The 25,205-nt window shown below is 38.1% G+C and overlaps 2 protein-coding genes across 3 annotated transcripts; one reads left to right on the top strand and one right to left on the bottom strand.

Annotated features, from left to right (window-relative positions):
• The first annotated feature begins 1,001 nt into the window (after window positions 1-1,001).
• Window positions 1,002-13,209, top strand: pdzd11 (PDZ domain containing 11). Of its 2 annotated transcripts, none has more exons than XM_050042030.1 (6): window positions 1,002-1,024; window positions 4,998-5,105; window positions 7,344-7,484; window positions 7,616-7,714; window positions 7,991-8,051; window positions 11,265-13,209. In XM_050042030.1, exons 2-6 carry the CDS (start codon window positions 5,013-5,015, stop codon window positions 11,297-11,299), a joined length of 429 nt encoding a protein of 142 aa, XP_049897987.1. In that variant the 5' UTR covers window positions 1,002-1,024; window positions 4,998-5,012; the 3' UTR covers window positions 11,300-13,209. The 2 variants fall into 2 exon arrangements, with proteins under 2 accessions (XP_049897987.1, XP_049897986.1); XM_050042029.1 differs by lacking the exon at window positions 1,002-1,024 and adding an exon at window positions 4,355-4,425.
• Window positions 13,210-13,353: 144 nt separating this feature from the next.
• Window positions 13,354-20,571, bottom strand: stard14 (START domain containing 14). The gene is made up of 6 exons (XM_050042028.1): window positions 20,227-20,571; window positions 19,999-20,146; window positions 18,086-18,189; window positions 17,765-17,882; window positions 17,631-17,683; window positions 13,354-15,506 (listed from the first exon to the last, which is right to left on the bottom strand). The coding sequence occupies exons 1-6, from the start codon at window positions 20,386-20,388 to the stop codon at window positions 15,297-15,299; spliced, it is 795 nt and encodes a 264-aa protein (XP_049897985.1). The 5' UTR covers window positions 20,389-20,571; the 3' UTR covers window positions 13,354-15,296.
• Window positions 20,572-25,205: the final 4,634 nt, after the last annotated feature.

Raw genomic sequence — 25,205 nt, forward strand, 5'->3', positions numbered from 1 at the left:
TAGGGCGAGTCCCATACCCCCTGCAGCCCAACAGTCAAAGTATTGCATACTGTTTAACAAAATGCACATAAACTACTCAACTACCTACCTAATAAAAAACAAGATAATAATACGTACTAATTTGCTTTCATTAACATGTTGTGCATGTCTTATAAATCAATAATCAATAAAAAGTTGTTCAGAAGAATAAACAACAAAATAATATACAACATTGTAAAAAATAATAATAAAAATGTATAAATTAAGTTTCTCATTGAACTAGGGATGCACTGATTTTGAAATTCTGGGCCGATACCGATGCCAATGTTTAAAATCACAATTTTGCCAACAGTTTTTCTGTAGTTATTTATTCTTCTTTTGTACCAGGAAACACAAAAATCTACGCTGCAAAAAAAAAAAAAGAAGGCGGTCATAAGTCAATAAGTCATTCAATACAATACCTTTGAATGAGCACAAATTCAATAATACACATTCATGAAACAACCTTTAATGTAACCTTCCTTTACATGAAAAACATCTTTAAAAAAATAAGCAAAAAGCCTTTTTACTGTATATATGATACACCATTATTCCCTCTCTAAGATCCGTTTTATAGTGCAGTGAAAACATCAAAAAAATATCCTTCGAACAGCTTGACTCATTCAAGTTTCTCATCAAAAGCTACATTTTACATGATTACATCGAACACCTCATGACAATGTTATGGTTCACCTCCACCTAATACTCATTTTCACTTAATAGAGCGTGAACGCTTCATAATGTAAATCAGTGCAACCGCCGCGAGCAGTTGGTTGCGGCCAACGGCTGCTTATAGAGGTAACGATAGCTAGCTGCTAACAGCTAACAGCTAACTTAACGAGCTCTCCTTCCGCTGATTTCACGTCTTTCTCTCCACGTCCACTCTTCTCAGTAGTATCGTGGTAGTTGCGTGGACACCGGAGAGCTTTTGTTGTTTTGACATGATAACGACACAGCGAGTTTCGGGGTTCAAGTGACGTCAAATAACTTGACAGCCAGACAACAGGTAAGTGTAAGAAGCTAGGTGGGTGGGCGGTAGGAACCTAGAAGGCTACTTTTGAGGTACTTCCCTTTAGTGTTTCCGTTTTATGCTCTTTATTCTTCTACTCCACTACATTTATTTGACAACATTAGTTACAAGTCATTAAAAATTCACAATACTATGGTTTAAAGGTCCAGTGTGTTATGATAGAGGGATATGCTGGCAGAAATGGAATAGACTACAATGAGAATATTTTCTTATTACATCACCTATATTGTATTACCTGAAAACGATAATTGTTGTGTTTGTTACCTTAGAATGAATTGTTTATATCTACACAGGAAGTGGGTCGTCATCCACAGAGTCTGCCATGTTGCACCACCATGTTTCTACAGTAGCCATCACTGTTGTACATGTTTAATTTAAAAACTGTCAGTATTTTTTTTTTCATGCTTGTATGATTAAAACTCCTTGAGATATTAATCCAAATTAATGACACATTTATCTAAATCCTGCCGAGCTCCACTGACGCAGATTTCATTTAAGAGGCCCCGTCTTCACTTCAAACAAATCGTGTGCAAAGAATAGTGGGTACACACATGCATCCTTGAAATTTCTCTGACAGAAGGACTCAGTCCTCCATAGAATCTGAAAGATCCTTGACATTGGAATAGTGCAGTACTTGTAACAGAGTCTTTTTCATTGTGGTATTTTTACTTTTACTTAAGTGAAAGATCCGAGTACTTCTTCTACTGCAGAGTCAAAATGAAAGACCTACATAATATAAAATAGTCATATTATATTTAGTAATAGATAGATTCCTGTAGCACCACTTTGCAGCTGGAAGTTGTTTAAGGAGAGGGACAATAAATGCATTTGGTTCATTTAATATGCATGATTTACATTTCTGCTTATTTCCCCATAGTTTTCCATACTGTCTTAGATTTGTGAATGTGTCAGGTATGCACTTTACATACCTGCAAGTCAGTAGTGTTTTTCTTTGTCGAACCGCGGTCTTAAAACGTGCAGAGACATGAAACCTCCTCGTCAAAGCACCATTACAGAGAACATCACCTCTGATTTACTTTGTATTGCTTTGTGTTGAAGCAGTGCACACTCCTCACATCAATCAGTCTGGTAGTATAACTGAATTACATGAACCGACAGTTTAATGAAGCGAACAATTACTGCAGACATGCGAGGCTTTAATGTGATTGTGCACATATCAGGTTACTGCAAAATCATTTGCATGGTGTAATGAAATGAGCTATAACCAAATGGGCACATGGGGCTTCAGGTGAATTTGGAAAAATATGTAAATGAGAGACTGTAGCAGATATGAAACTGAGATGAAAGTCGGGAAGGTCATATTTAGAAGACGCATTACGTCTCAGTTTCTGCTATTTTAGTCTTATGAGCAGTTATGAGTTAAATTATGAGCAAAATTTAGAGTCAGTGCTGCAGCTTTCCACCTAGGATACTGACTTGGACTGTTGTGGTTTTTTTTAAACAGGTTTCAGCTCATGTTTGGAGACATTATGTTGTCGCTGCAACACATTATTTAAAGAAGGCACATTGTTCCACGTCATTTCAACTTAGAGTGAAATGAGTTGTTTGAACAGAGGCACTTAAGAAAACGACTCGCTCACTGGTCCTGCTGTAAAAACACTGCGCTTCAACTTTAGGAAAAAAGTCAGTACCAATAGGTGTTTCAGCAAGACTGGAAGAGACTGGAAATTATCATGATAAGCGATGTCTTACTGCACAGATGGGATGTATGTAACAGAGCTGACAACACTTGGTGTTTGCATGCAACTATCTTTTTCATAGTCTGTCAAGTTGCATTTATCTTTATGATAAGAGGATAAATGAAATGATAAATTATAATGGTAAATTGTAAATAATTTGAAAACACACATTCGGCATGTATTAAATTAAATGAAACACACAGTTTTTTAAAAAGGTTTATTGAGTTAATTGATTTCATGTGTATTTAGTACTGTTACTTTGTGTTGTAGTTTGCAGAGCACATGGTTCTTGGGAAGGACGCCAGGCTGTTTCACCTCGGTGTCCACCTGTGAATATAAGTAGAATATGAATCGATTAATGATTCATTGCAGCAGTAAATTGTGTAGTTTAAAGGATAAAGAGAGACTCGGCATGAGCAAACTGTTCTTGTATTAATAATAGTTTCTTTGTGAGCACAAACTTACCTCCACCTGTCTTCTTCCTCCTTCCCCAAGGTGTTTGGACTCAGGAACTGTATTTGAGCACAGTTTTATAGTACTTGTACTTTACTTGAGTATTTCAACTTTCTGCTACTTTATATTTCTGCTCCACGCAGAGGCAAATATTGTTCTTTTTACTCCTCAACATTTATCTGATAACTTCAGTTAGTTACTTTGCAGATTATTAATACAAAATATAAATCAAATACAATGTTTTATTATGGATTAAGCTAGCCTGCAAAATATAAAGATTAAATTTAAGTGATAATTTCAAATAAATCATGATCTGTCATTGTAAGTTAAGACTTTATTAACAGTTATTACCCATTAGTACATAATGTAAATACAATTTACCCCCCCACCCCCCCCCCACCCCCCCACCCCCATCCTTACCAAGTCATGTGCACATAAATGCACCATTAATATAATCCAATAATATAATATTTATAGTGCGTGTTATTCTGGTAGGGGCCGTTCTGCATAATCAGTACTTTTACTTTTGGTACTTTTATGCTAATAAATGGATATATTTTTTAATTTTTAAATAAAATAATCCTTAATTCGTTCCACAGCAGGGAAATTTGCAGCATTACAGCAAAAATGCAAAAGAAAAAATAAAGTACTCAAAATAAGTAAACTGTACAACACAAGAGCAGGAAAATAAGCAAACAGTATGAAAACACAAAGCAATATAATAAAGAAGCATCATAAAGAAGCAGAATATAATAACGACAAAGACTGAATGGCTAATTTTACATTAGTGACTGATGGAAGTATAGATATTGCACAGTTTAACAATACTGATAATGCACCTGAGTGATTGATTGTAAGCAGTAAAGAATAAAAGCAGGATATCATAATAAACAGACAGGCTGAGTGGCAGAATTTACATTATTGCACATATTAGTGTCGATATTTTGCAGTTAGTATATACAGATACAGATAGATTACCTAAGTAAAATTTTGAATGCATGACACAGACATGTAACAGAGTATTTGTACACTGTGGTACACTTTTACTTGTGTAAACATTTTTGAATACTTATTCTAACACTGTTTTGTACACCTCTCTGCCATCACTGTGGTGGACTGCATGATGGCGTAACTACTCCGTGCCGGTAGGTGGCGGTGGTGCACTGGGAAACAGGCGTCCATTAGTAAAAGAAAAAGTGCTTGTTGCTAGCTTCAGCCTGGCAGGTGAGACAATTCGTTATTTTATGGGTGTCTCTCTGTGTTTTTATCCTCAGAATATGCACTGTCCCTATCGTTATAGTTCACATGATGATAGCAGTGAATGTTAGTTTATTAAAGGTGTGTAATGGAGAGAGCGAAGGCTCGTTTCTGAGTTAGCTAACGTTAGTAAGCTAACGGTAGCGTTAACTAGCGTCTTGTTTGCATATTGCAGTGTGAAGTTATTCACTATCCGCTAAAGCACGATTCACTTCAATTCATCGTTTTCATCTGATCCAAATGTACCTCAGTATATTCACGTTAATTTAAGGATTTGTATTATATCAGGAGCTTTACTCTTTGGAGACAGGTTTGTTGTAAAACGTGTAACGTGAAAATGAGCTAACGGTGTAATGTTTTGGTCTCTTTGCTCGTTGTTATGCTGTAATTAACATAATGTAAGTTATATATCTAGCGTTGATTTGTAATGATACAGACTCCTGAAGATAGTTACCTGTTTTCTTATAACAAGCATTGCACCAAATCTTCAGGAATAACTTTTCATTAAAGTGTAACTTACTGTGCTTATTTTGCTAAAGCTGCTGCCATTACAAATGGATCAGAAGATTCCTTATGATGACTACCAGCTCCCGGTGGTATTCCTGCCTTCTTATGAGAACCCACCAGCATGGATAGCTCCACAGGAGGTATGCTAAATATGAGAAGAACCAACTTGAGTTTAACTCCATAACTTTGACAGATTAAAAAAGGAGCACAGAGTTAAACTGTCTTTTCCAAAGCTTTCAGCTGCATCTTCAGGTCTTCATCTGGGGGTGGAGATTTCTCAGTTGTCATGGAGATGGCACAGATGCTATCAGGGCATGATAACTGGGGGTGAGATCATGGGCCTTTCCCAAGTCGGACCCTCCTTACTTCCACGCCGTCACAGTGTAACTCTGTTTGTAATCTCCTTTACAGCTGAATTTTATTCGATTTTATTGAACCCATATTTAACCAGGTAAGTCCCGTTGAGATCAGCAATCTCTTTTACAAGGGAGACCTGGCCAAGACAGCAGCACACAAAAAGTCACAGCCAAACAACTGCACAATAAAAACATAGAAGATATACAGTAACATGTAAAAATATTAAAACACCTACGCACAATGACAAGACCCAACCGACTCATTCATCCTTGTACTCTTGAGAGCTTTAAAGTCTGGTAAAAAGACCAGTTCACCTAGTTTCAAATCTTTTTGAAGGTTGTTCCAAGCGACAGGAGCAGAGCATGTCCATGCACTAGGAACAGACAGCAAAACTAAATCTTGAGATCTCAGACTGTAGCTACAATCAGATCTCTGTTTAATCAACGTGAAAATCTATTACGGGAGTTTTCCCAATTTGGCTTTGCAACTGAACAAATATCAGTAACTGAGCCTATGAAAGGTCAAAGATGGCCAACCAGCCCTGGAATAAATCGTACAGTGATGAGTGAGGGCTTTACAATTTCTAACAAATCTCAGTGCACTATGATATGCAGTATCTAATGTGCAAACAATGTGCAGATGCATTCATGTACGACAAATCACCATAATCCAGAACTGGATGAAATGTAGTTGCAACCAGTCTTTTTCTGGCCTCAGAGGAGAAACAGGACTTGTTTCTAAAATCCTAACTTCAGCCTCAGCATTTTAAGAAATACAATTCATTGAAGTGTTGAGTATAAATATAGCGGCAAGCTTTGGGACAAACTTCCCTCTCTACAACCGAAAAAGGAACTGTTGAAACTTTCCATAATTATAGTGAAAAATGTAGCTTAAACCTGTTTGTTGTTCTCTGTGTATTTATGGCCCTGATATCTGATCTGTTTGAGCCACTATTGTTTATCTGAATGTTTGTTTATTATCCTCATGCCATTAGAAGAAATAACTTAAATAAAAAAATATTGATAAATAAATAAGTAGATACAATTTTAGAAAAAAAAATTACAAATAAAACTTACCCCTGAGCTTCTTTGGTGGCATTTCTTTTCTTGTTTCTGTAAATAGCTTATCGTTTCTAACTCTGATATTTATAGGCTGCTTGTTTTTTGCAACAGTTCGTGTAACTAACAATATACAACACTTTACATTAAAATGAAAGCGACCGTTTTCTAGAGACTAGAGAAGGTGATATTTTATCCTAAATACAGTGTGATCTTTAACATGTTAACGACTATAGGACAATATTGAATGTCGGTCTTAGTTAAAGGGGTTAACATTTGTAAAGGGTAGTTGTATGGAACTTTATTTGTACTGAGTGTGTCCCATGACGAACACAATTAGGCGTTACAAGTGGTCAGTAAGTCGGCATCGTTGCAGGGTCACTGCCACTCCCTACTAGTTGGTTTTGGATGGCACTTAATGCAGCATACCAACCGCATGAATGTGGAAACAGAGTCAAAGTGGGTAGGGAGAGGGTGTAGGGGGTGGTTTGAATGTCCTTCTTAATGTTTCTAATACGTGTTTTCACAAAGAGCCCATTTAGTCCAAATCCCATGTGTTTCTCTGGACAAGAAACTCAATCAGCACCAGAAACAAAACAGCAATTGGCTATCAAAGTAAAAATCGAGTCAAAGTCATTGACCAGGTTTCAGTTGACAGGCGAAGAAAGATCAAGAAGGCATTCAAATCTGAAACCAAAGGTGAACTACAATGTGATGCAGTTGAAAGCTCAACAAAAAACACATAAGCGGACCTTAAGATCTTTTTGTCAGTCTGCCTTGTCTGCTGATTCTCCGCGGTGGAAAGATACGAAACGTTTGAATCCTCTAGTATGTGATGTCCCAGATTGCTGTTAGTAAGTCAAGATGTGTTAAGAAGAATCAAGCTCACAGGGTCATAATGGAAACCATGCCACCATTCTGGTCATACTTCGTCAGCTTTTCTTTTTCTTTGTGCATTTTTAGCGAGTTCATCACCCTGACTACAACAATGAGCTCACCCAGTTCCTGCCTCGTACCATCGTATTGAAGAAACCTCCAGGAGCACAGCTGGGCTTCAATATCCGTGGAGGCAAGGCGTCACAGTTGGGAATCTTCATATCCAAGGTGTGTGTGTGTGTAGCCATGCTGACTCATTCAGCTTTTACCGGCACTTGAACTTGTTGTGCTGCTGACTGACTGTTTCCACATTGTGATTTCTAATCTCTGTGCATGTGTGTGATGTGTTGTGTTGGCAGGTGGTCCCAGACTCAGATGCCCACAGAGCAGGGCTGCAAGAGGGAGACCAGGTTCTGTCTGTGAATGAGGTTGATTTCCAGGACATAGAGCACTCAAGAGTGAGTCAGAGCACAACTCTCATGCTGAGAGCCACGAAGATTTTAATCATCATATTATTCAGTACCTACAGTACGTCTTCACTGTAGTTGGAATATGTTGAAAAACATCTCTGTGTAACGGGCCTTTATTTTAGAACATGCCTGTTACATATTTTAATACTTACATTTTTACTGAATGTATATGGTGTCTTAATGAGATGAGCCCAATGTTGCAGTTTTTATAGGTGAACGCTGTTTTATTGTATTGTAGTAAGTTAATTTCTTCTTTCTCTTTAGGCTGTAGAGATTCTGAAGACGGCACGAGAAATACTGATGAGGGTCCGCTTCTTTCCTTACAGTAAGTCTGACGCTACAAAATCATATCCAGAGAATGACAACAATCTTTTAGTCATGTAACTCCATACTCCAGATTTAATATCTGCTATACCATTTGCTTTACAGTGGAACTAGAAATGTTCATTCATGTAGGTAAAACAATTTTGGTCTTGCTCATTGTGAAGATACTTCGGGAGATTTCTGTATATAGAAATCAAAAATATTACAGAGCAATTTTTTATTAATGTAGTATTTTTGGCACTGGAGGAAACAAATTTAGTTTAGTTTATTTGCACATACAAGTACAGAAAATACAGGAAAAGGAAATTAAAATTTAAAACATTGTGCAGGAGAGGTTAGAAGCCATAAATGTCTGATGAAGATACTTCCCCTGTAAAGATAAAAACGAAGATTGCATAATCGAACAAGAGTTCCAGACAGAATTGTTAAAGATGTACAGTTTAACAAAAAAAAAAGCCACAAACAATCAAGTGTTAAGAGTCTTTGTAAATTAGAGTCCTTTTCAGATGTTTTCTGAGTAACAAAATGAAGCCTTGGAACACATGACATCTAACACATTACAGTGGAGAGGAATTAGGATGAAAGAAATTATTCATGATGGTAAAAACAAACAGAAAATACCTGTCAGATTATAACTGTAATAATACATTTGTACTAATGGTGCTTAATGGCTTATCAATATCCACTGTCTGTGAATGCAATTTACATTCTTTTTATTTTAGTATTTAGCATTATTGATTGACTTGATTGACTACACAGTTTGTCTTTAATGGCCTAATCAGTATCTTGTTACCATAAATAACAGATAAATTAATGTACAGGAACTGAGGTGTTTGAGGTGTATGTGTAAAATTAGCCTTTTGTGTTTCTGGACAGATTATGATTTAAAATGTAGCCCTGCTTTCTGGCTTTGTTTAAAAATGTCTACTGAGGCAAACAGACCTTTAACAGCATCAGAAAACATAGGTTGTCAAAGGATCAGTGTGTACAATTTATGCTGCATTCACATAGATTCAAGCAGATGGAAGACAGCAAACCAGATCTTACCTTAGTGCAGTGGTTCCCAACTGGTCATTAGCTCAGTGTCCACACAGTTTGATATATTCAGTGTCATACTTGTGTTTGGCCATGTCATCGAGCTAGTTTGCTGTCTCTGATAAGCTGTCCGCTCTCTCACTCACTCTACAGCAGGAAACGGCACTTCAGTGTTAAAGCTCTGTGCCAGAAATTTACCGCACTTCATTATAAAGTGTGTTTTTTAGAAACTTGACGCGTTTGCGAGTCACTTGCGGTCCATTTAGAATGGATCTGTGAGCCACTTTTGGACTGTGTAGTGGATAAGAGCAGGTGGTAAAATCAGGTGAGGCGGACAGAGAATACTGGTAACCCTAGAAGGCATTGAAGTCCAGAGTTAAAGTACTGTCATTTTTTGGCGTCCACTGTGACAGAATTTATAACCAGATTTTACGTATGTCCATCACACGAGGAGAAATATGGGTGATCTGGACAGTCACTGGACATTACTAGAAGAATTACATAAAATTGTAGACAAAAAAAAAAAAAGATTTCATTTAATATATTTTATTCCATTCTTTGTAAACAATACGACATCACCATCGCAACATATTGTCTTGTGTGTTTTGTTTTGCCGTCCTGCCATTCCGTTGGACTCTTGGTTTGTTTTTCCCGTGCCATCGAGAAGATGTTATTCGTCTGCCTGAATCCATGTGAATGCATAACGTAGATCGATTGGCAGAAATGTAACTTGATATTCATAATTATGTTTTCATTAGTGTATATTCACCAGAGGCCTGTAGTACGGAGCAGGATTTGAAGTTAGCGAGGTAACTTCAGGGTTAACTCTGGGTAAGATAACCTGCTCTGGAGCAGAGTCTCAGGTAAAAAAGGTTAGCCTATATGTTGTTTGAGGTCAGCAGAATCATTTCATTGTTCCAGGGCTCTATTTCCACTGGTTTTAAAACAGAGCTTCTAACAAACACAGAGATCATTAACAACACTGAACACATTATTTTCGCAGGATTTTAGTCTGCAGTGATAGTGTTGCTGTTTTACACTCTGATTCCATCACTGCAACTTAAAATAATGAGACACCTGTGTGATGATAACTTGAATAACGAAGATAATATTTTATTAGAAGAGTAATCCAGACACTTTTAATTGGATCCAGTTATTATGAATGCAATTACATTTTCCATTATAACATTACAGAGTATCGGTTGCGTCCCATGTCCCCTGTACATCCCTTGTCAGACACTTTCGGTACCGTTTCATATCATATGATATGAAGCAGTGTACTTCATTCATGGTCCTGATGATGTTGCTCATAATTAACACCTGCTTTCACATGAACGTGCTCGTGGCTGGATAGGAAACCCAGAGTTGACTGAACTAGTTGATAACCAGCTTTGTAGTACCAGTTATCCAGACGGCCAATGTGACGCGTTAGTCAAGGCAGATAATGAAAAGATATTCTGGGTAAGATGAACTGGCATCATAGTACAGACCTCAGAAGCTAAGAGTTGTTGTGTTTTCTTTAGCCTTGAATGAGTCCTTCATATCTGCACATTGTGAGCCCACCAGATTTCACTGCCTTGTTTCTACAGTAGCCCAGAACGGACAACCCAAACAATGACTCTGGAGAGGGCCTCTGTGGTTTTACGTTACCTGATGGCCTCTGCAAGTTCTCTACGCACTTGGAAAGGGAGGGGTGAACCAAGGGGTGTTCAGTTGTTTGCAGTCTGCAACTTCACTGCTAGATGCCACTAAATCCTGCGTACTACCCCTTTAGATTTAGTAAGTAAAGTAGAACCTAACTCACTTTGGGCATGATAGAGCATGCCTTTTATCATCCCCCAGTGTGCTCATACTACAGTATACGTCATATGTGATGTGTTACATGCCTTATCAGAATGACAGTGAAAAATTAATGTGTGAAAAAGGCTTTTGTAAAGAACATATCTCGTTCTGAGGGAACAAACCTCAAGAATTTGAAGCTTGTCAGCACCTCGCTGCCAGCATGTTACAGTACCCACATGCTGTCGCTGAGATAACTATCTGTCTGATCTCACTGCACGTCTTCAACAACAAAAAGACATGCTTTGGAGTGACAGAATTTAATCATACTGGTAGGAGGTCTGATAATTAAATTACCTTTCAGTACTACAGTGGTGTTCTCTGTGTGTTCTTCTATCAGATTACCAAAGACAGAAGGAGAGGACCGTACATTAGGTGGCAGCAGAGAGAGAAAGAGTTGGACAGCCGCGTCACTGCACGTCATTACCCTCCTACAGACTCTGGCCTCCATTCTGTCTCAGCTTCAAGATGACTGATGCATGACTAACAGCCTGATTCAAAGTCCTCCATGTAAGGGCAACATATACTCTGTTATATACTCATCTCACCCAGATATCTGAGCGCTCCCTGGTCTACTGTGATACATGATTTCTACTCCATCAGGATGTGTTCACAGGAAGTGGAGGCAGTCATAGTACAAACAGGAGCTTAATATAGACATTTCACGTTATAAATTATGGAACTGATGCATATTTTTCCAGTCAAGCTTTAACATTTACAGACCCAACGTAATCGTTTTATCTTCGCTTTTCCTCATGCCCTGTAATTGGATGTTTCTACTAGACATATCGAGTACAGAGTAGCACTTGTGTCTACTGTACACATTTGCCTTGATGATACTGCTATAAAGTTAAGACACATACGTTGAGTTGTTAGTCAATTAGGTACGCCAAGCTAAAACTAATGCAATAAGTCAGCCGATAGTAAATCCTACAATCATGAAAAGGTATAATGTTTGATAGAATCATTTAAACTCAAGGTGTTTTCCTAAAACTTTCAGCAACATATCACTGTTTGTGTATTTCTTACATTGATTAACTGGCAACTGGGTGTATGTACATGTAACAAATGTACTTATGACTTGGACCTCAGTACACACTGACACACATGGTACACAGACAGCAGGGCCTCATGTATTGTAAGAGCAAATGATAGTGCAAGACTTCTGGTAAATATCACTGTTCTAAGAATCACTGTGAATAAACTGTACATCCAGTTTTTAAAATATTTAACAAAAAAGTTGTTTAGGGAATATCAAGTTGTGTAAATATATTTCAGTGACTGCTGTTATGGACCGAGCATGTGCGTGACATTCAGAGCATTAATATAGTAGCAAACCACTATTTACTATGTAAATATATAGTGAAGGTGCTGCTGAGCACCTGAGTCAGCACCTTCAAGTCTGCGGCCATGGTTGTCTGCCAGAAAACGGTGGATTGCCCCCTTCAGGTTGGGAGTGAGTTAAAGTATCTCGGGATCTTGTTCACTAGTGAGGGTAGAACGGAGCGTGAGATGGATCGGCAGTTTGTAATCCGAGCTTCTCTGTGGTTTGTTGTGATAAACTAGGTTCGTCTACACATATAGGTTTGTCCCTGGTTAAATATGTCAGCTCTGTCAGCACTGTTGCTGTTGTTAGCATCGTTAGCTGCTAGACACCTCCATGTTGAGAACCGTGTCCAGACAACTCATGCACTCTGAATTTTGCATAGAGCCCCTTTAAATATTATCAATCATGTTCATGTTTCATACATTATAGGTTTTAAATGACCTGCTTATGGGCTGAATGATATTTTATGTATGAATTGTATATTTGAGGGGCCAAACTGTTGACAAGTATAACTTCTAACATGCAGTTACAGTGCATGATAACAGCACATTACATGCTGTTTATCTGTGTGCAGTTGAGACCCTGATGTTGGCAGGACTTTATTCCAGCTGAAGACTGTCAGGTACTTTTATCTTTTTTGCCTCTGTGGTTCAAGGCGTGCTAATCAGTAAAATCAGCTGATACAAGCTTTGGACAAAAAGTGAATCTGCACACTTTCAAACATTTATAGAAAACAATTGAATGCCTCTGGATGTTACTGCAGTATGCTCGTATAAAGCTTTTGTTTGTGTGCAAATCGCCGCCTGTTGCACCTGAACACTGTCTTATTCTTTTGTACACTAATAGTTTTCATACACATAACTTGTCCATCAGATGAACTTACTGATCTTCAAGTGTTTTTCAGAATTTTAATGAACATGACATTGACATGGTAAAAGAAATAAAGTTTTAAACCCCAGTAACCTTTTGCCTTTGTACTTGAAGAGCCAGAACCATCTGGAAACGAACCAGTTTGCCCTGTTTTCAAACTTGCTCAACTTTGTATGTTGGTTTCTCCTGAGACCGATTGTCATCTTGAAAGGAATGCAGTCAACGACAGGGATTACCAAAGCACATCAACCTTGTGAGGTTTATTTAAAAAGTCATGACCATGAACATTCTTAACATGAAATTATCTTAAGAAGAAAAAACAAAATAGCTCCGCCTGAAGGGCTTCATTCCCGGGTCTTTTCTCCACCCACTATGACTTCACCTGAGCTTAAAGAAACTTCAAATAAATAAATAAAACATTTTTTGGTTGTTCTAATCCTTCAGGTAAAGAGATATTCAAATGACAAAACTTACTATGTACAGTTTACATGTAAATACAACCTCACTAGATTTCCATCCTCAGGGATCGACAGTTGATCTCCTTCTTGAGTGCCAATACAAGTTCAGGGTCTGTATAACTTATAAGAATTGCATTGCTTAACCCTTTGATTGCACAACATCTGAATGAACACAACGAACCTTCAAACTGACTTCCTGTTTTACACAGAGAATACAAACAGCATAGTTGCTTACTAATCATGACTAACTTAAATTACCCAAGGGTTAGCAGTAACATGAGTAAAATCTTCACATTTAAATCCAAAAATTAGAAGCAAATATAGTGACTGAAGTTTCTTTTGTCTTTGTATTAAACTAAAATTTGCGTTTCTGAAAAACAGATTCAAGGTCGACGCCCAGAACTGTTTACCATAGTAGACTTCATAGTATCCCAGGATGTTTTAACTGCAACTAGCCATATTATAATGTAATTTAACAAATAAAAATGACTTTTTTTAAGTGTTAAGATGTAAAAAATTTTGCTGACATTCAACAAAGAAAATAATAATTTCACTTCACTCTACTTTTAACTATTCACAGTCACTTGTAAAGGCAAAGTCGAAAACTATGCTTAATTTCTTCATTTAAAATGTGCGTATGTTACATAGCTGCAACTAAAACAACATCCTGATGGAGGGCCCATCGTAAATGTAGTGCTGTAACTGTGACACATTTAAACCTGACACCTCCAAGCCTGTACTTGGACAACGGGCAACACTTAGTTCGGATAGTCTGCAGAGTATTGGTAACATTTTGACAGTTTTTTAGGTTGAGATTTGATTGAACCGTTTCAACTTATTCTGTAGATGTTTAATAGATTGTCTATAGAATGGGCCTGCGCCATTGGAATAGCAAGGGCCAGGAAAGCTGTTTAAACGGAGTGTAATCTGTCAGCCAGTGGCCGCCACTACGTAAGTGTCACCAGACAGGACAAACAACGCTAGCGCACAAGACGTGGTAGCTTTCATAGTTGCCAAATAATTGCCTGCATGGACAGTGATGTTCACAATATGATTTTAAGTAAGACACAACATTCATCAGTTCTTTGTCTTATCAATCTAGCTTGACTTGTGCTTGTTTGGTCCATGTGGTCATGGTGACTTAAACGCTGCTCTTGCTGCTGCAATTTAGCAGCGTGTATGGCGTATCTGCCGGCTACGATAACTATCGCGTGCAGACTCTGCCTACTTGGCACACTGGAGGCGCATGCCATGTTCTCAGAATAATATAGTTGAACTTACGCTAGTCACTCGACCTATGCAGCATAGATTTCGTGACTAGTTCAAATCCCATTAAATTATTTTGAGAATATGTCATGAATTGTTCCAAATACTGTTAGATATTCCATAAACTATCTGTCGGTGGACTATCCGAATAAGTGTTCCCAAAAAACGTTTTAAAAGCCTGGTGGCAAACACTGGAGAGATGTTTAGCTTAGTTCAACACGGACTGAGGTGAATGGCAACTTGATCTGTGCTCATTTCCGTCTGCAAAGACAGCTGTAAACACTTCATGCTCTTGCTCATCCCAAAAGGCACTGATTTGGAAAACTGGATAAATATTCATGAGCATCAGGGCGACATCACAGAGAGTCAGAGGTTTCAAGTCTTATTGAATTTGTGAGTATATACAGTCTGTCTCCTGATCTCTCTGCCGCACTCATCACTCGGATAAGATTTAACTGCTGTCCTCGCCGTCCTGCTGAACTTCCATCTTTGAGCTCTCGTCCAAATTTTCTAGCGAGTCGCCTCTCTGTATCGACAGTTCGGCAGGGTCCATCATGGGCAATGTGTTCTGCTCTGGGTACAGCCAGGGCTTCAGGTCAGGAGAGTTCTTCTCTTTCCACTCTGGGTAGTTCTGTCCTGCCTTGTGTACACACTTCATCACCTGGAAGGAGCGGTTCAAGAGAGGAAACCATTATCAGAGGGCTGCAGTCCAACATACCGCACCTTCATTCTCAGTCAACAAAGCTGGAGATAAAGCTGGTCACAAAATACTACGTAACAGGTTACGTGGCAGGCAGTTACACAAGTCTCACTATTTACAGCTCTGACAGTCTGCGATTATGTGTTAAATGTAACACACACGAAAAGATTAAAATTAATAGTAAAGTCATATTTAAACCTTTGAAACCTGGGGCGACATCACTTTTCTTGTGCTGCTTTTAGATGCCTTTTGCAAGTATTTAAACCTTTGAGCCAATTGTGTGGGGGGAAAAATGGCTCACAAATTGCAAAAAAAAATTATAGATTTAGAAAATTATTTATATTATTATTATTTTATTTTTTTTTAACTAATTTTCTTGTTTTTAATTTTCTCTTTCTACTAGTTTCTTGCCATTTTTTTGTGTAATTTCTTATTTTGTTGCTCATTGCTTTCTTCCCATATTATCACAAGATATCAAGCCAATTTCTTTAGGTTTCAAAGGGTTAAACCATTAAAGACTAAATTAAAAGGCATATAAACTGAACATAAGTTTGCTTCATCAAACCAAACTGCAGCTTTGACTGAATTAGGCAACAACCTTGAACAGCCTTTTTTTTCCTCCAACCAAAAGGTCAAACAATAAAGGACCCCTCCTCTCTTAAATATGACACAGTTCACTTACATAACAGTGTTTTATCTGCCGTCAGTAATTCTGTAGTTTAGAGGTGAAAAGATTTGCCGGCTAATTGATTAGTCAATCAGCAGAAAATTCAATGGGCAACTATATTAAAATCAATCTACAGGGTTCCATGCGCAAAAATACTTAAATAAAAAGGTTTTAGCCCCGCAGCTGTAAAAGTATGTTGGTTTTCTCAGCGTTCTGTGACAGTAAACTGAATATCTGGAGGTTTTGAACTGTTGGTCGGACAAAACAAGCAACTGGAAGACATCACCTTGGTCTCAAGGAAATGGTTTTCCACCATTTTGAACACTTGATAGATAAAATGATAATCGAGAAAATAATAACCACATTAATCCACAATGATTTGTCATTAGTTGCAGCCCTGCTCCAGTCACTCAAATTAAAGCAAGCAAGCCTCAAAATGATTTAAAGTGACCTACAATTAAGGATTAAATTATTTTCATTTCCAGTTTGAACGTTCACCAATAAGTCAGCCCAGAGATATGTGTTATATTGCCTTATGAAGATTTTAATTTAAAGATTCACTGTCACGTGGAGCCCCCAGATTCCCATAACGTGGTATTTTTTTCACCTTGTGAGCACAACTTATTATCTTGTGCGAACAAGATAACAACGTATGCATGCAAGATAAAGGGCTAACTAAAGCACAGATAACAAACTTGTTCCCTTGCGACAGTGGCTCTCAAATGGTGTGCCGCGGTACACTGGTGTGCAGTGATGCAAATCCAGGTGTGCCGTCGGATTGGTTATAACCACACATTATTATAGCAATGTTCAACTGGGCCTACACAAAAAGTTATGAATTCATTTTTAATTGACTATCAGTATGTTGTGTGCACCCATTTCCTATTAAAAGAGGCAAACTCTTGTTTAAAAAGTTAAAATGAATTCTTGAATCATTTTGTATAAATATTTCACGAGTAATATTTGGCTGTCAATTCTTATTTGATATTAGTAAATAAAACCTTTTAGGGCTCCGTACTGTGAGTAGGAAATGAAGGTCAATGTTTTGGTTTAGTTTAAAGGCTCAAGCCTGAATGGCGGCTTCTCACACTCACACACGTTGCTCTAAATAGTTTCAGTCAGCGGAGCATATGAAACCTGGGGAACGAGTTCTGCCGAGAGAGAGCGACAACTCAGGCTGAGATACTCCTTTGTCAGCAAACTCACCAGGACAGGCCCTTAAATTGGGTTTCTATGGTTACCATTGTCCTTTAAGACACATGAAACCCTCACTCCATTATGCACACACACACCTATTACACGCTTTTTAATTGCCTGCCGGACACACGCCCTCGTGTATTTTTAACCTTATCACCTTGTTGACTACAAGTAAACACAACCTTTACTGAAAAGAGTTTGCGACACGTTACGGTACGCACCTTTGGAGCGAGGAGTTGGGAAGCGTAGTTCACTGCCCACTTTGGAAGAGAACCTGGAGCAAAGACATGAATGTTAGAGCTCCAAAAATGTTCAGCAGGAACTCTCAGTTTGGAAAATATAGTGTTGGTCTTACCTTTGGGGTCAGCTTGTGAAAGGTATGTGAAGGAGCAGCTGTTTGGTCCGATGGGCTTGATTAAATAGCCAGTGAGGATGGAGACGGCCCGCACAATTCTGTTGTGAGGAGGGTATTTCTGGAGTGGAATAAAAACAGTTTGGAGAGCAATGAGAAAAACTAATTTACCCAAAAAACACGGACATGTCATGCAATTTGGTTAAAACTACGGCTGCAACTAACAGTTATTTTCATTGTTGATTATTTGCTTGTTTAATTGAGTAGAAATGTAGAAATGTTGAAAGACAGTGGGAGTGTGTGGGGGAGGCGTGGTCGTCGTACCGGGTGTTTGACTGAGAAGTTAATGATGATGTACTCGTCCTCGTTCACCTGCCACGAACGCAGAGTCACCACATCTCTGTTGGTTAGAGGCTTTGGAGAAATCCCTGCAGAAAAAAAAAAAACAGACCCCATAAACACCTGGTTATTTTGGGTTTCTTCGTTGTGCACAACCTCACACTCAACAAGTGCTCCGTTGTTATGACAATAAATACACCGGTGGAACAGGAGAGCGCTCAGTCTTCATCCCCGAGGGCTTCAGCAGCGCACAAACGTGTCGAGAGAAGAAAGAGATTCTAATGTATTAGACAGGGAAGTTAAAGGAGATGGCATGATGCAGTTAAATAAAGTAAATCTGGTTTGAGCGTGTAATTATGGACAGAAGTCTACCGATGGGAAAATAAGTGTTTATATTTTACTATGGCTCAAATTAAGGTGCATTTTACTCTGTCATTTGCAAAGAATTTGCCCCACCTTGTATTGAACATGACGCTAAAGAACTAGGTCACAAAATAAAATATCAGAATATCAGCTCTGATTTTAATGCTTTACTTCCTTGAAACAGCACTAGTCTTCCATATAAACAGTATAAAACAGTGCTGGGCCGAGCACATGTGGCACCAACATGAACAAGAGACAAACAGCTGCTGCGCTCTGATGGAGATTCACTCATACTTCGGTCTATAAAGCTTTTAAACAATAGCAGATGAAGCCAGTACTGGCATTGGGTTATGACAATTTGCTGATTTGCATTTCTGTGGAGGTATTTTTTTTAACATATTCTTATAGTTACATTGGGTATAATGTTGATTCGTCTATATGTTGTGTGTTGTATGTCTATGGCTGCAGTATGGAAGTAGGTCCCAAGACTTACTCTAATGCTCTCCACCATACTCATAAATGCTCTAGTCTTAGATATTGGGACGATTTTCCCATTATATTTTAATTTAAAAGGTTTGAGGTTTGCCACTGGTATAAAGGGAAATCTTTCAAGAGGAAATTGTTGTGGATTGCTTATTTTATCAACTGATTCCAGAAGATTCATGCCATCTATTTTAATCTTGTCTCCACTCCTGTATTTTTTGGCAAGATGTCTGTTCTTTTATTTCCTCGTATACTGATTTTGAATTTTCCCTTTCTTATAAAAATGCAATCTACCAAAACAAATTAATACTATGTCATCAGTTTGATTCAGTTACTTGCAAATATATGTTTTAACATTTCAAAAAAATTGATTGTAAATACCCAAAGTAGTAATACCACAAAGTAAAACGACACTGTTACAAGTTAAATCTCTGCATTCATAATCTTACTCAAGTACCAAAAGATCAGCATCAAAATATATTTGAAGTACTAAAAGTTAAAGTGCTCAATATGCAGAACTGTCCATTCATTTTGTCAACTGACTCCAGAATATTTATGCCATCTATTTTCATTGATACTCCTGTATTTTGATTTTGAATTTTCCCTTTCTTGTGAAAATGTATTGTTAGGTGTTTTTACTCACCCTTCTACCAAACCCAATCAATACTATGTCATTTACTTGATTCTATTACTTGCAAAATCTCATATACAAATTTTCCAATCATAAACCTTCCATTTTCATTTCTGAAAATTAACCTTAACAGTTGATTAAGTCAATTTTATACTCTAAAAATAAGAACATGTGCACCTTGTGTAACGTTTAATGAGCTGATGTAAGATTTATTTTCGGCCCCTGGCATTATATGTTAACATTTGTTTTATTTTCATGCTGTTTATCCATAAAATGTATTTTAAATAATAGATAAATAAAAACCAAACTCTTAATCTGCACTCCTGGTGTGTAACAGGTGAAACTGAGTCAGGTGGAGGTTTCAGGTGAGACACTAACACACAGGTAAATGTGAGAAGGTTGAACAGAGATCAGTGCTCACATGCATAGTAGCCCACATCAGCGTTAGCAGAGAGCCGGGCAATGTCATAACTTTCCAACATGGCGGGGTCCCACTTCTTACGGTACTGGCCGTCGTGAAGGACGTCGTACATGGTGGCGGCTGAGACATCTTTGATGGTCATCTTACACTGCAACACATGAGTGTGATGTCAGGTTCACAGCCCAGAGACACTGAGGTCCTAACAGAGAGAAGTTAATATGTACTTACCCTGATCTTGTGCACTTTAGGGACGTTGTTGCCTTTATTTTTAGGAGACACCTCGACCCACACCTGTATCCCGTGCTTATCATACTTGTTGGCCCAGTTCTCTGATGATAAACACTGCTTCCTGAAGTCAGCAAAAACCGCCTCGTCGGGTAAAATAGACATCTTTGAGTAGCTTTAAAAACTTTCTACTTAATAAAAAACTTCCCTGTAAACAAATCTGACAGTCACCTGCTCAGTCCTCCTCAGGTGTGTGTGTGTGAAGAGATTTAAGTCCTCTGTGGCTCTTTGCCTCTGGCGACACGAATATATGCGAGCAGATCACCAATCAAGTCGAGCAGGATTTTTTTGTGTTGAATTCCTCAGCCATGCCTTCCAACACCTCTCCCGCTGACGTCACGGCACTTCCGGAATCCAGGTGTGTTACGCAGGTAGCGCGTTTTAAAAAAAATACAGTTCGCCCCGTTCTCACAGAAACAAAGGAAGACTCAACCCAGTTTCAAAGTACTTGTTTTAAAACTATCACACAGCTACTGTACTTCTGTACTGATACCGAGTGAATTCATAAAAGGAGCAGTGTTGTGGTGTTTTATTGTCACAGAGTGTGAAAGACACAAACAAGGCTACATATAGTAAGTAGGCTGAGGACTGTGGGCAGCTCAGGGGAGTGGGTGGGTGAGAATTGCTCAGGGTTGATAAATGCAGTGATCATCACGATTATAAATGTACAACAATAAAAGTGTTACATAAAAACTAATAATTCAAGCTTGGATTTATCATCATGACTGGGTCTACAGTTGGTTCCGACATCTGTTAGTGAAATATTTCTAAATGAATTAAAAAATGTATTTTAAATAACCAGTGGTGGAAGAAGTACTCAGATCTTTTACTTAAGTAAAAGTCAGTTCAAAGTACCAAAGAATCAGCATCGAAATATTTTTTAAGTAGGGGAGACCGGGGTTGGTTGTCACACTTTTTACTCTTGTGTGAATTGCCAAAACATCTTTTAGTAATCATTCCTACATTAAATAGGCTTGAAATGGGTGTCACTTTTATTTTTACAACTTGTTGTAAGAAAAAGAAATTAATCATCAAAGACACTATGACAACCAACCCCATCACGGGGATGTCCATATAGTTATCAGTGGGGTTTCATGGGGAAAAATGATTTAAAATATGTAAGTTTTTAGGTTTTTAAAATAGAAACACCATCAATGCCTCTTGTTTAAACCATGAATTTGAACCAGGTGATTGATTGTTTGAATTACCGTCTTTAATGAGAAGAAACATGAAGGAATTTACAGTTCTGAAACAAATCTAGCCTTTATTGAAGCCATCGTATCACATCAATTCATTATGAATATAACAATAAATGAAACAGTGGGTTTGGAACAGATAAATCTTCATCACCATGTGACCAGAAACTTTTGTTAAAACGTCAAAACGTCAAACAGCCGAGGTTGAAGTATGTAACTGTTTAGATACAACATTGTTTCCTAATGAGTAACAAAAGCAACATTGTGTGTGTGCGTGATCAATAACACCTGAGAACATATGGACTACAACATGTTTGCCATGCTGACTGTCTTCCTGAACTGTCACACAACTATGACAACCATCCCCAGCTGACCTCTTGACACCTCAACATTTTAAGCTAGCTGCCACATGGCTTTAGCTCGCTAGCTAAAAGTTGACTCAAATCAATGCTATTATCTTGGACTTTTTAATAAGTGTTTGAGTTTTTTCATAACTAATAACCTACAAGCTTTTAATACAAAAACAACGCAAACACGAAAAATTACTCTGACCCATGACCATTACAAAATATCTCCTCACCTCAATGATAAAGCTATGTATTACTTTAATGTTGTAGCTGGTAAAGACAGCACTCATTTTAATTACTTTATTCAATTCAATTCAATTCAGTTAATTTATCTCGAAGGAAACTCTTGTGCTAGATAATGCTTCAGTTACAGTAACACAAAATACAGTAACAACCAGTAACAACTAGTGGGTTCCCCAGGTCAAGGTCGCACACTCTGCCCAGCTTTAGAAACAATAGAGTATTACCCTACCCTACTACTAACCCTAAACCTCATTTAAAATATTCAAAATATACAAGATGTTACATGTTAAATAAGCAAAAGCAACATTATACTGATACTGATAATCAACATTATATTGTGTATGATATAACAATGAGAAGTATTGCACATGATGTTGAGAAAATATTGCACGAGATATTGAAAAGTAGCTGTTATAGCCATTTTGAGCAAGTCCTAGTTTCTTATTATTTTTTGAGTCACTTAACACGCCACTTGACCTGGCATCTCAGGAACCTTTAATTAAAGACAGGTGTGATGAAGTGAGTGTGGAGCATGGAAGACGCCGCAGGGTTACAGTCCTTAACCGCTGTGTTTTTGGTTAATCTTAGTTTTTATTGTTTGATAAAGTCGTTTTTACCCCATTGATTTGAACTTTGTTTTTTGGAAAGGCCTGTTTGTTTTTGGGAATGCCACAGCGTCATCTTGCAACTCTCCCTACATCCTGCAAATCAGTCAACTCTAAAACCAACCGTAGCACCTGGATCATCAAGCAGTGAGTAAAACTAAACCATAGACAGTGAGTTCATCATATCTCCCGTTATGGCGTCTGTGGGTGGCTATTTTTTTAAACTTATTTGGAAGCTGCAATAGTAGTAATGTACATCATGTAAAAGTTGTAGTGCACCTAATGTATAGGTGAATTTTGTTGTCAGTGTCCTTTGTTTCAGCTCTCCTCCCTACAGAAGGGGGAGGAGTTACCCTAAAACTTCAATTAAAAGCCGAGTCCCAATTAGACACCCAGTCCCTTTACTAGCATGGTGTGGCTATACATGTTGACAAATAAAGGCCCGTCTAAATTAGAGGCTTGAGTCCTGTACTCCAGCTTCCTCCCACAGTCCAAAGACATGCAGATTAGGTTAACTGGTACCCATAGGTGTGAATGTAAGTGTGAATGGTTGTCTGTCTCTATGTGTCAGCCCTGTGATAGTCTGGTCACCTGTCCAGGGTGTACCCTGCCTTTCACCCAGTATCAGCTGCGATAGGCTCCAGCCCCCCATGACCCCCAAGAGGATAAGCAGAAAATGAATGAACGAATATTTCCCATCTTAACTAAACAACAGTGTTGTGTAAAAGGAATTAAAGGCCTGCCCCTAATATAAGCCTGTTGAGTTCAGTGATTTAAGCAAATAACAGCCTGGGCTACTGATTGAAGTTTTACAGTACACAGTTTGATGGCCACAGGTAGAAAAGATCTCCTGTGGCTTTCTCTGGTGCTCCTCGGTGGTCTCAGTCCACGGCTGATTGTGCTCTGATATGACTCAAGAGTGGCGTGCAAGGGGTGAGAGGCGTTGTCCAGAATACTGAGTAGTCTTCTCAGCATCCTCCTCTCTGACACCTCCACTACAGACTCCAGTTTTTAGTCCAGTCCAGTTTATTGTCTGTGTGAACACCCAGATATATACCTATATATAGCTTATTGCTGGGCAGCTTAACCTATAATTAGACATTATAATTGAGTACTTGATTTTATTTTGTATTAATTAAATTCTTTAAAGTAACCAAAGCTTTAAAATAAATGAGCTAAAAGTACAATTATCTATCAGACATGCAATGGAGTTTAAGTGTTAAGTAGTATAAATTGGAAATACTCATGTAAAGTACAAGTACCTCATGATTGTACTACTTGAGCAAATGTACTTACTTACTTTCCACCACTACAAATACCATCCTAAGACATGGCTATAATGGAAACCAGGCCATGCTGGTATAAACAGGCCTATGTGGGTCAAAATTGTCAACAAAATTCCTGAAACACCTCAGTTTCTGAAATTCAGTTTGAAAACACATGCTTTCCGTAGTTTTTAGGCAAAGATGAATATCGAGAAAGTCGTAAGTGCGTGTGTGATGCAATCGCATGTTCATTCTTGGCCACACCTTTCTGTCATGACATTGCATGCCTGTGATGAGTAGTTTCAGTGTACTTAGCGACCTGTGACACACACATTTCTCAGATATGCCTGAGGGGCTGTATGGTATCGCCTATAGATGTGTGTGTACAACATGTACAGTTTTGATTATGAATTTTTTGGATCCCTTGTAGCTCATTGGCTAATCTTCCACATTAAAACATCTCCGCATACAATTCTTAAACAGTTCAACACATGACTGCTCACTCACACATATGTCATATACAGGCACACATACAACCTACATACTGAAAAACTTTAAATAAAAGCCTAATCCCAGTTAAACGCCCAGTTCCTTTCACTAGCTGGGTGTGGCCACACATTTTGACACATAAAAGCCTGTCTCAATCAGACGCCTGGTCTGGTTGCCATGTAGTTCATTTTTATAAAACCTCTTTAGATGTATTAAACTGTCTTGTTTGCTACCCGCTGAAGCTAACGTTAGTTAGCTGCTAAGACTGTGCAAACAAATATATATATATCCTCCTGAGACCCTGTGTCCTCATATGAGTACACCACATTTTGGGTTTACTTTGGGTGTATATCATTCTCCATTACTTAGACCTGTTGTCCTCGTTCGTGGAAACTTTTTTGTCCCATCTAGTGACAGTAAGACCACAATACATTAATCCATGTAAAAACAAAATGGCAGCCTTCTCCCGACACAAAAGTTGTGATCACACCTGATCACATTTAATGGTTGAAACTTGTTTATTTATAATTAATAATGTTTGTAGCTTGATATGGAATACAAATGTGACTAATTTTAGCAACAGTAACAAACTAAGATGCTGTTAATTAGGACATACTCGTTTGAGGACATTAATTATCATTCACAGTGTTTAGTTTTTTACGCTCATCAGGTCCTTCTGATCCCAAATAGGTAGGAGAAATTAAAAATGCATTCCAAACAAAATTTCCTGTCTCAGGCGGACATGTTTAAGCTTTTGTCAATATGGAGATCCTACAC

The sequence above is a fragment of the Epinephelus moara genome, chromosome 4 (assembly GCF_006386435.1).
Source record: "Epinephelus moara isolate mb chromosome 4, YSFRI_EMoa_1.0, whole genome shotgun sequence".
NCBI classification, from domain to species: Eukaryota; Metazoa; Chordata; class Actinopteri; order Perciformes; family Serranidae; genus Epinephelus; species Epinephelus moara.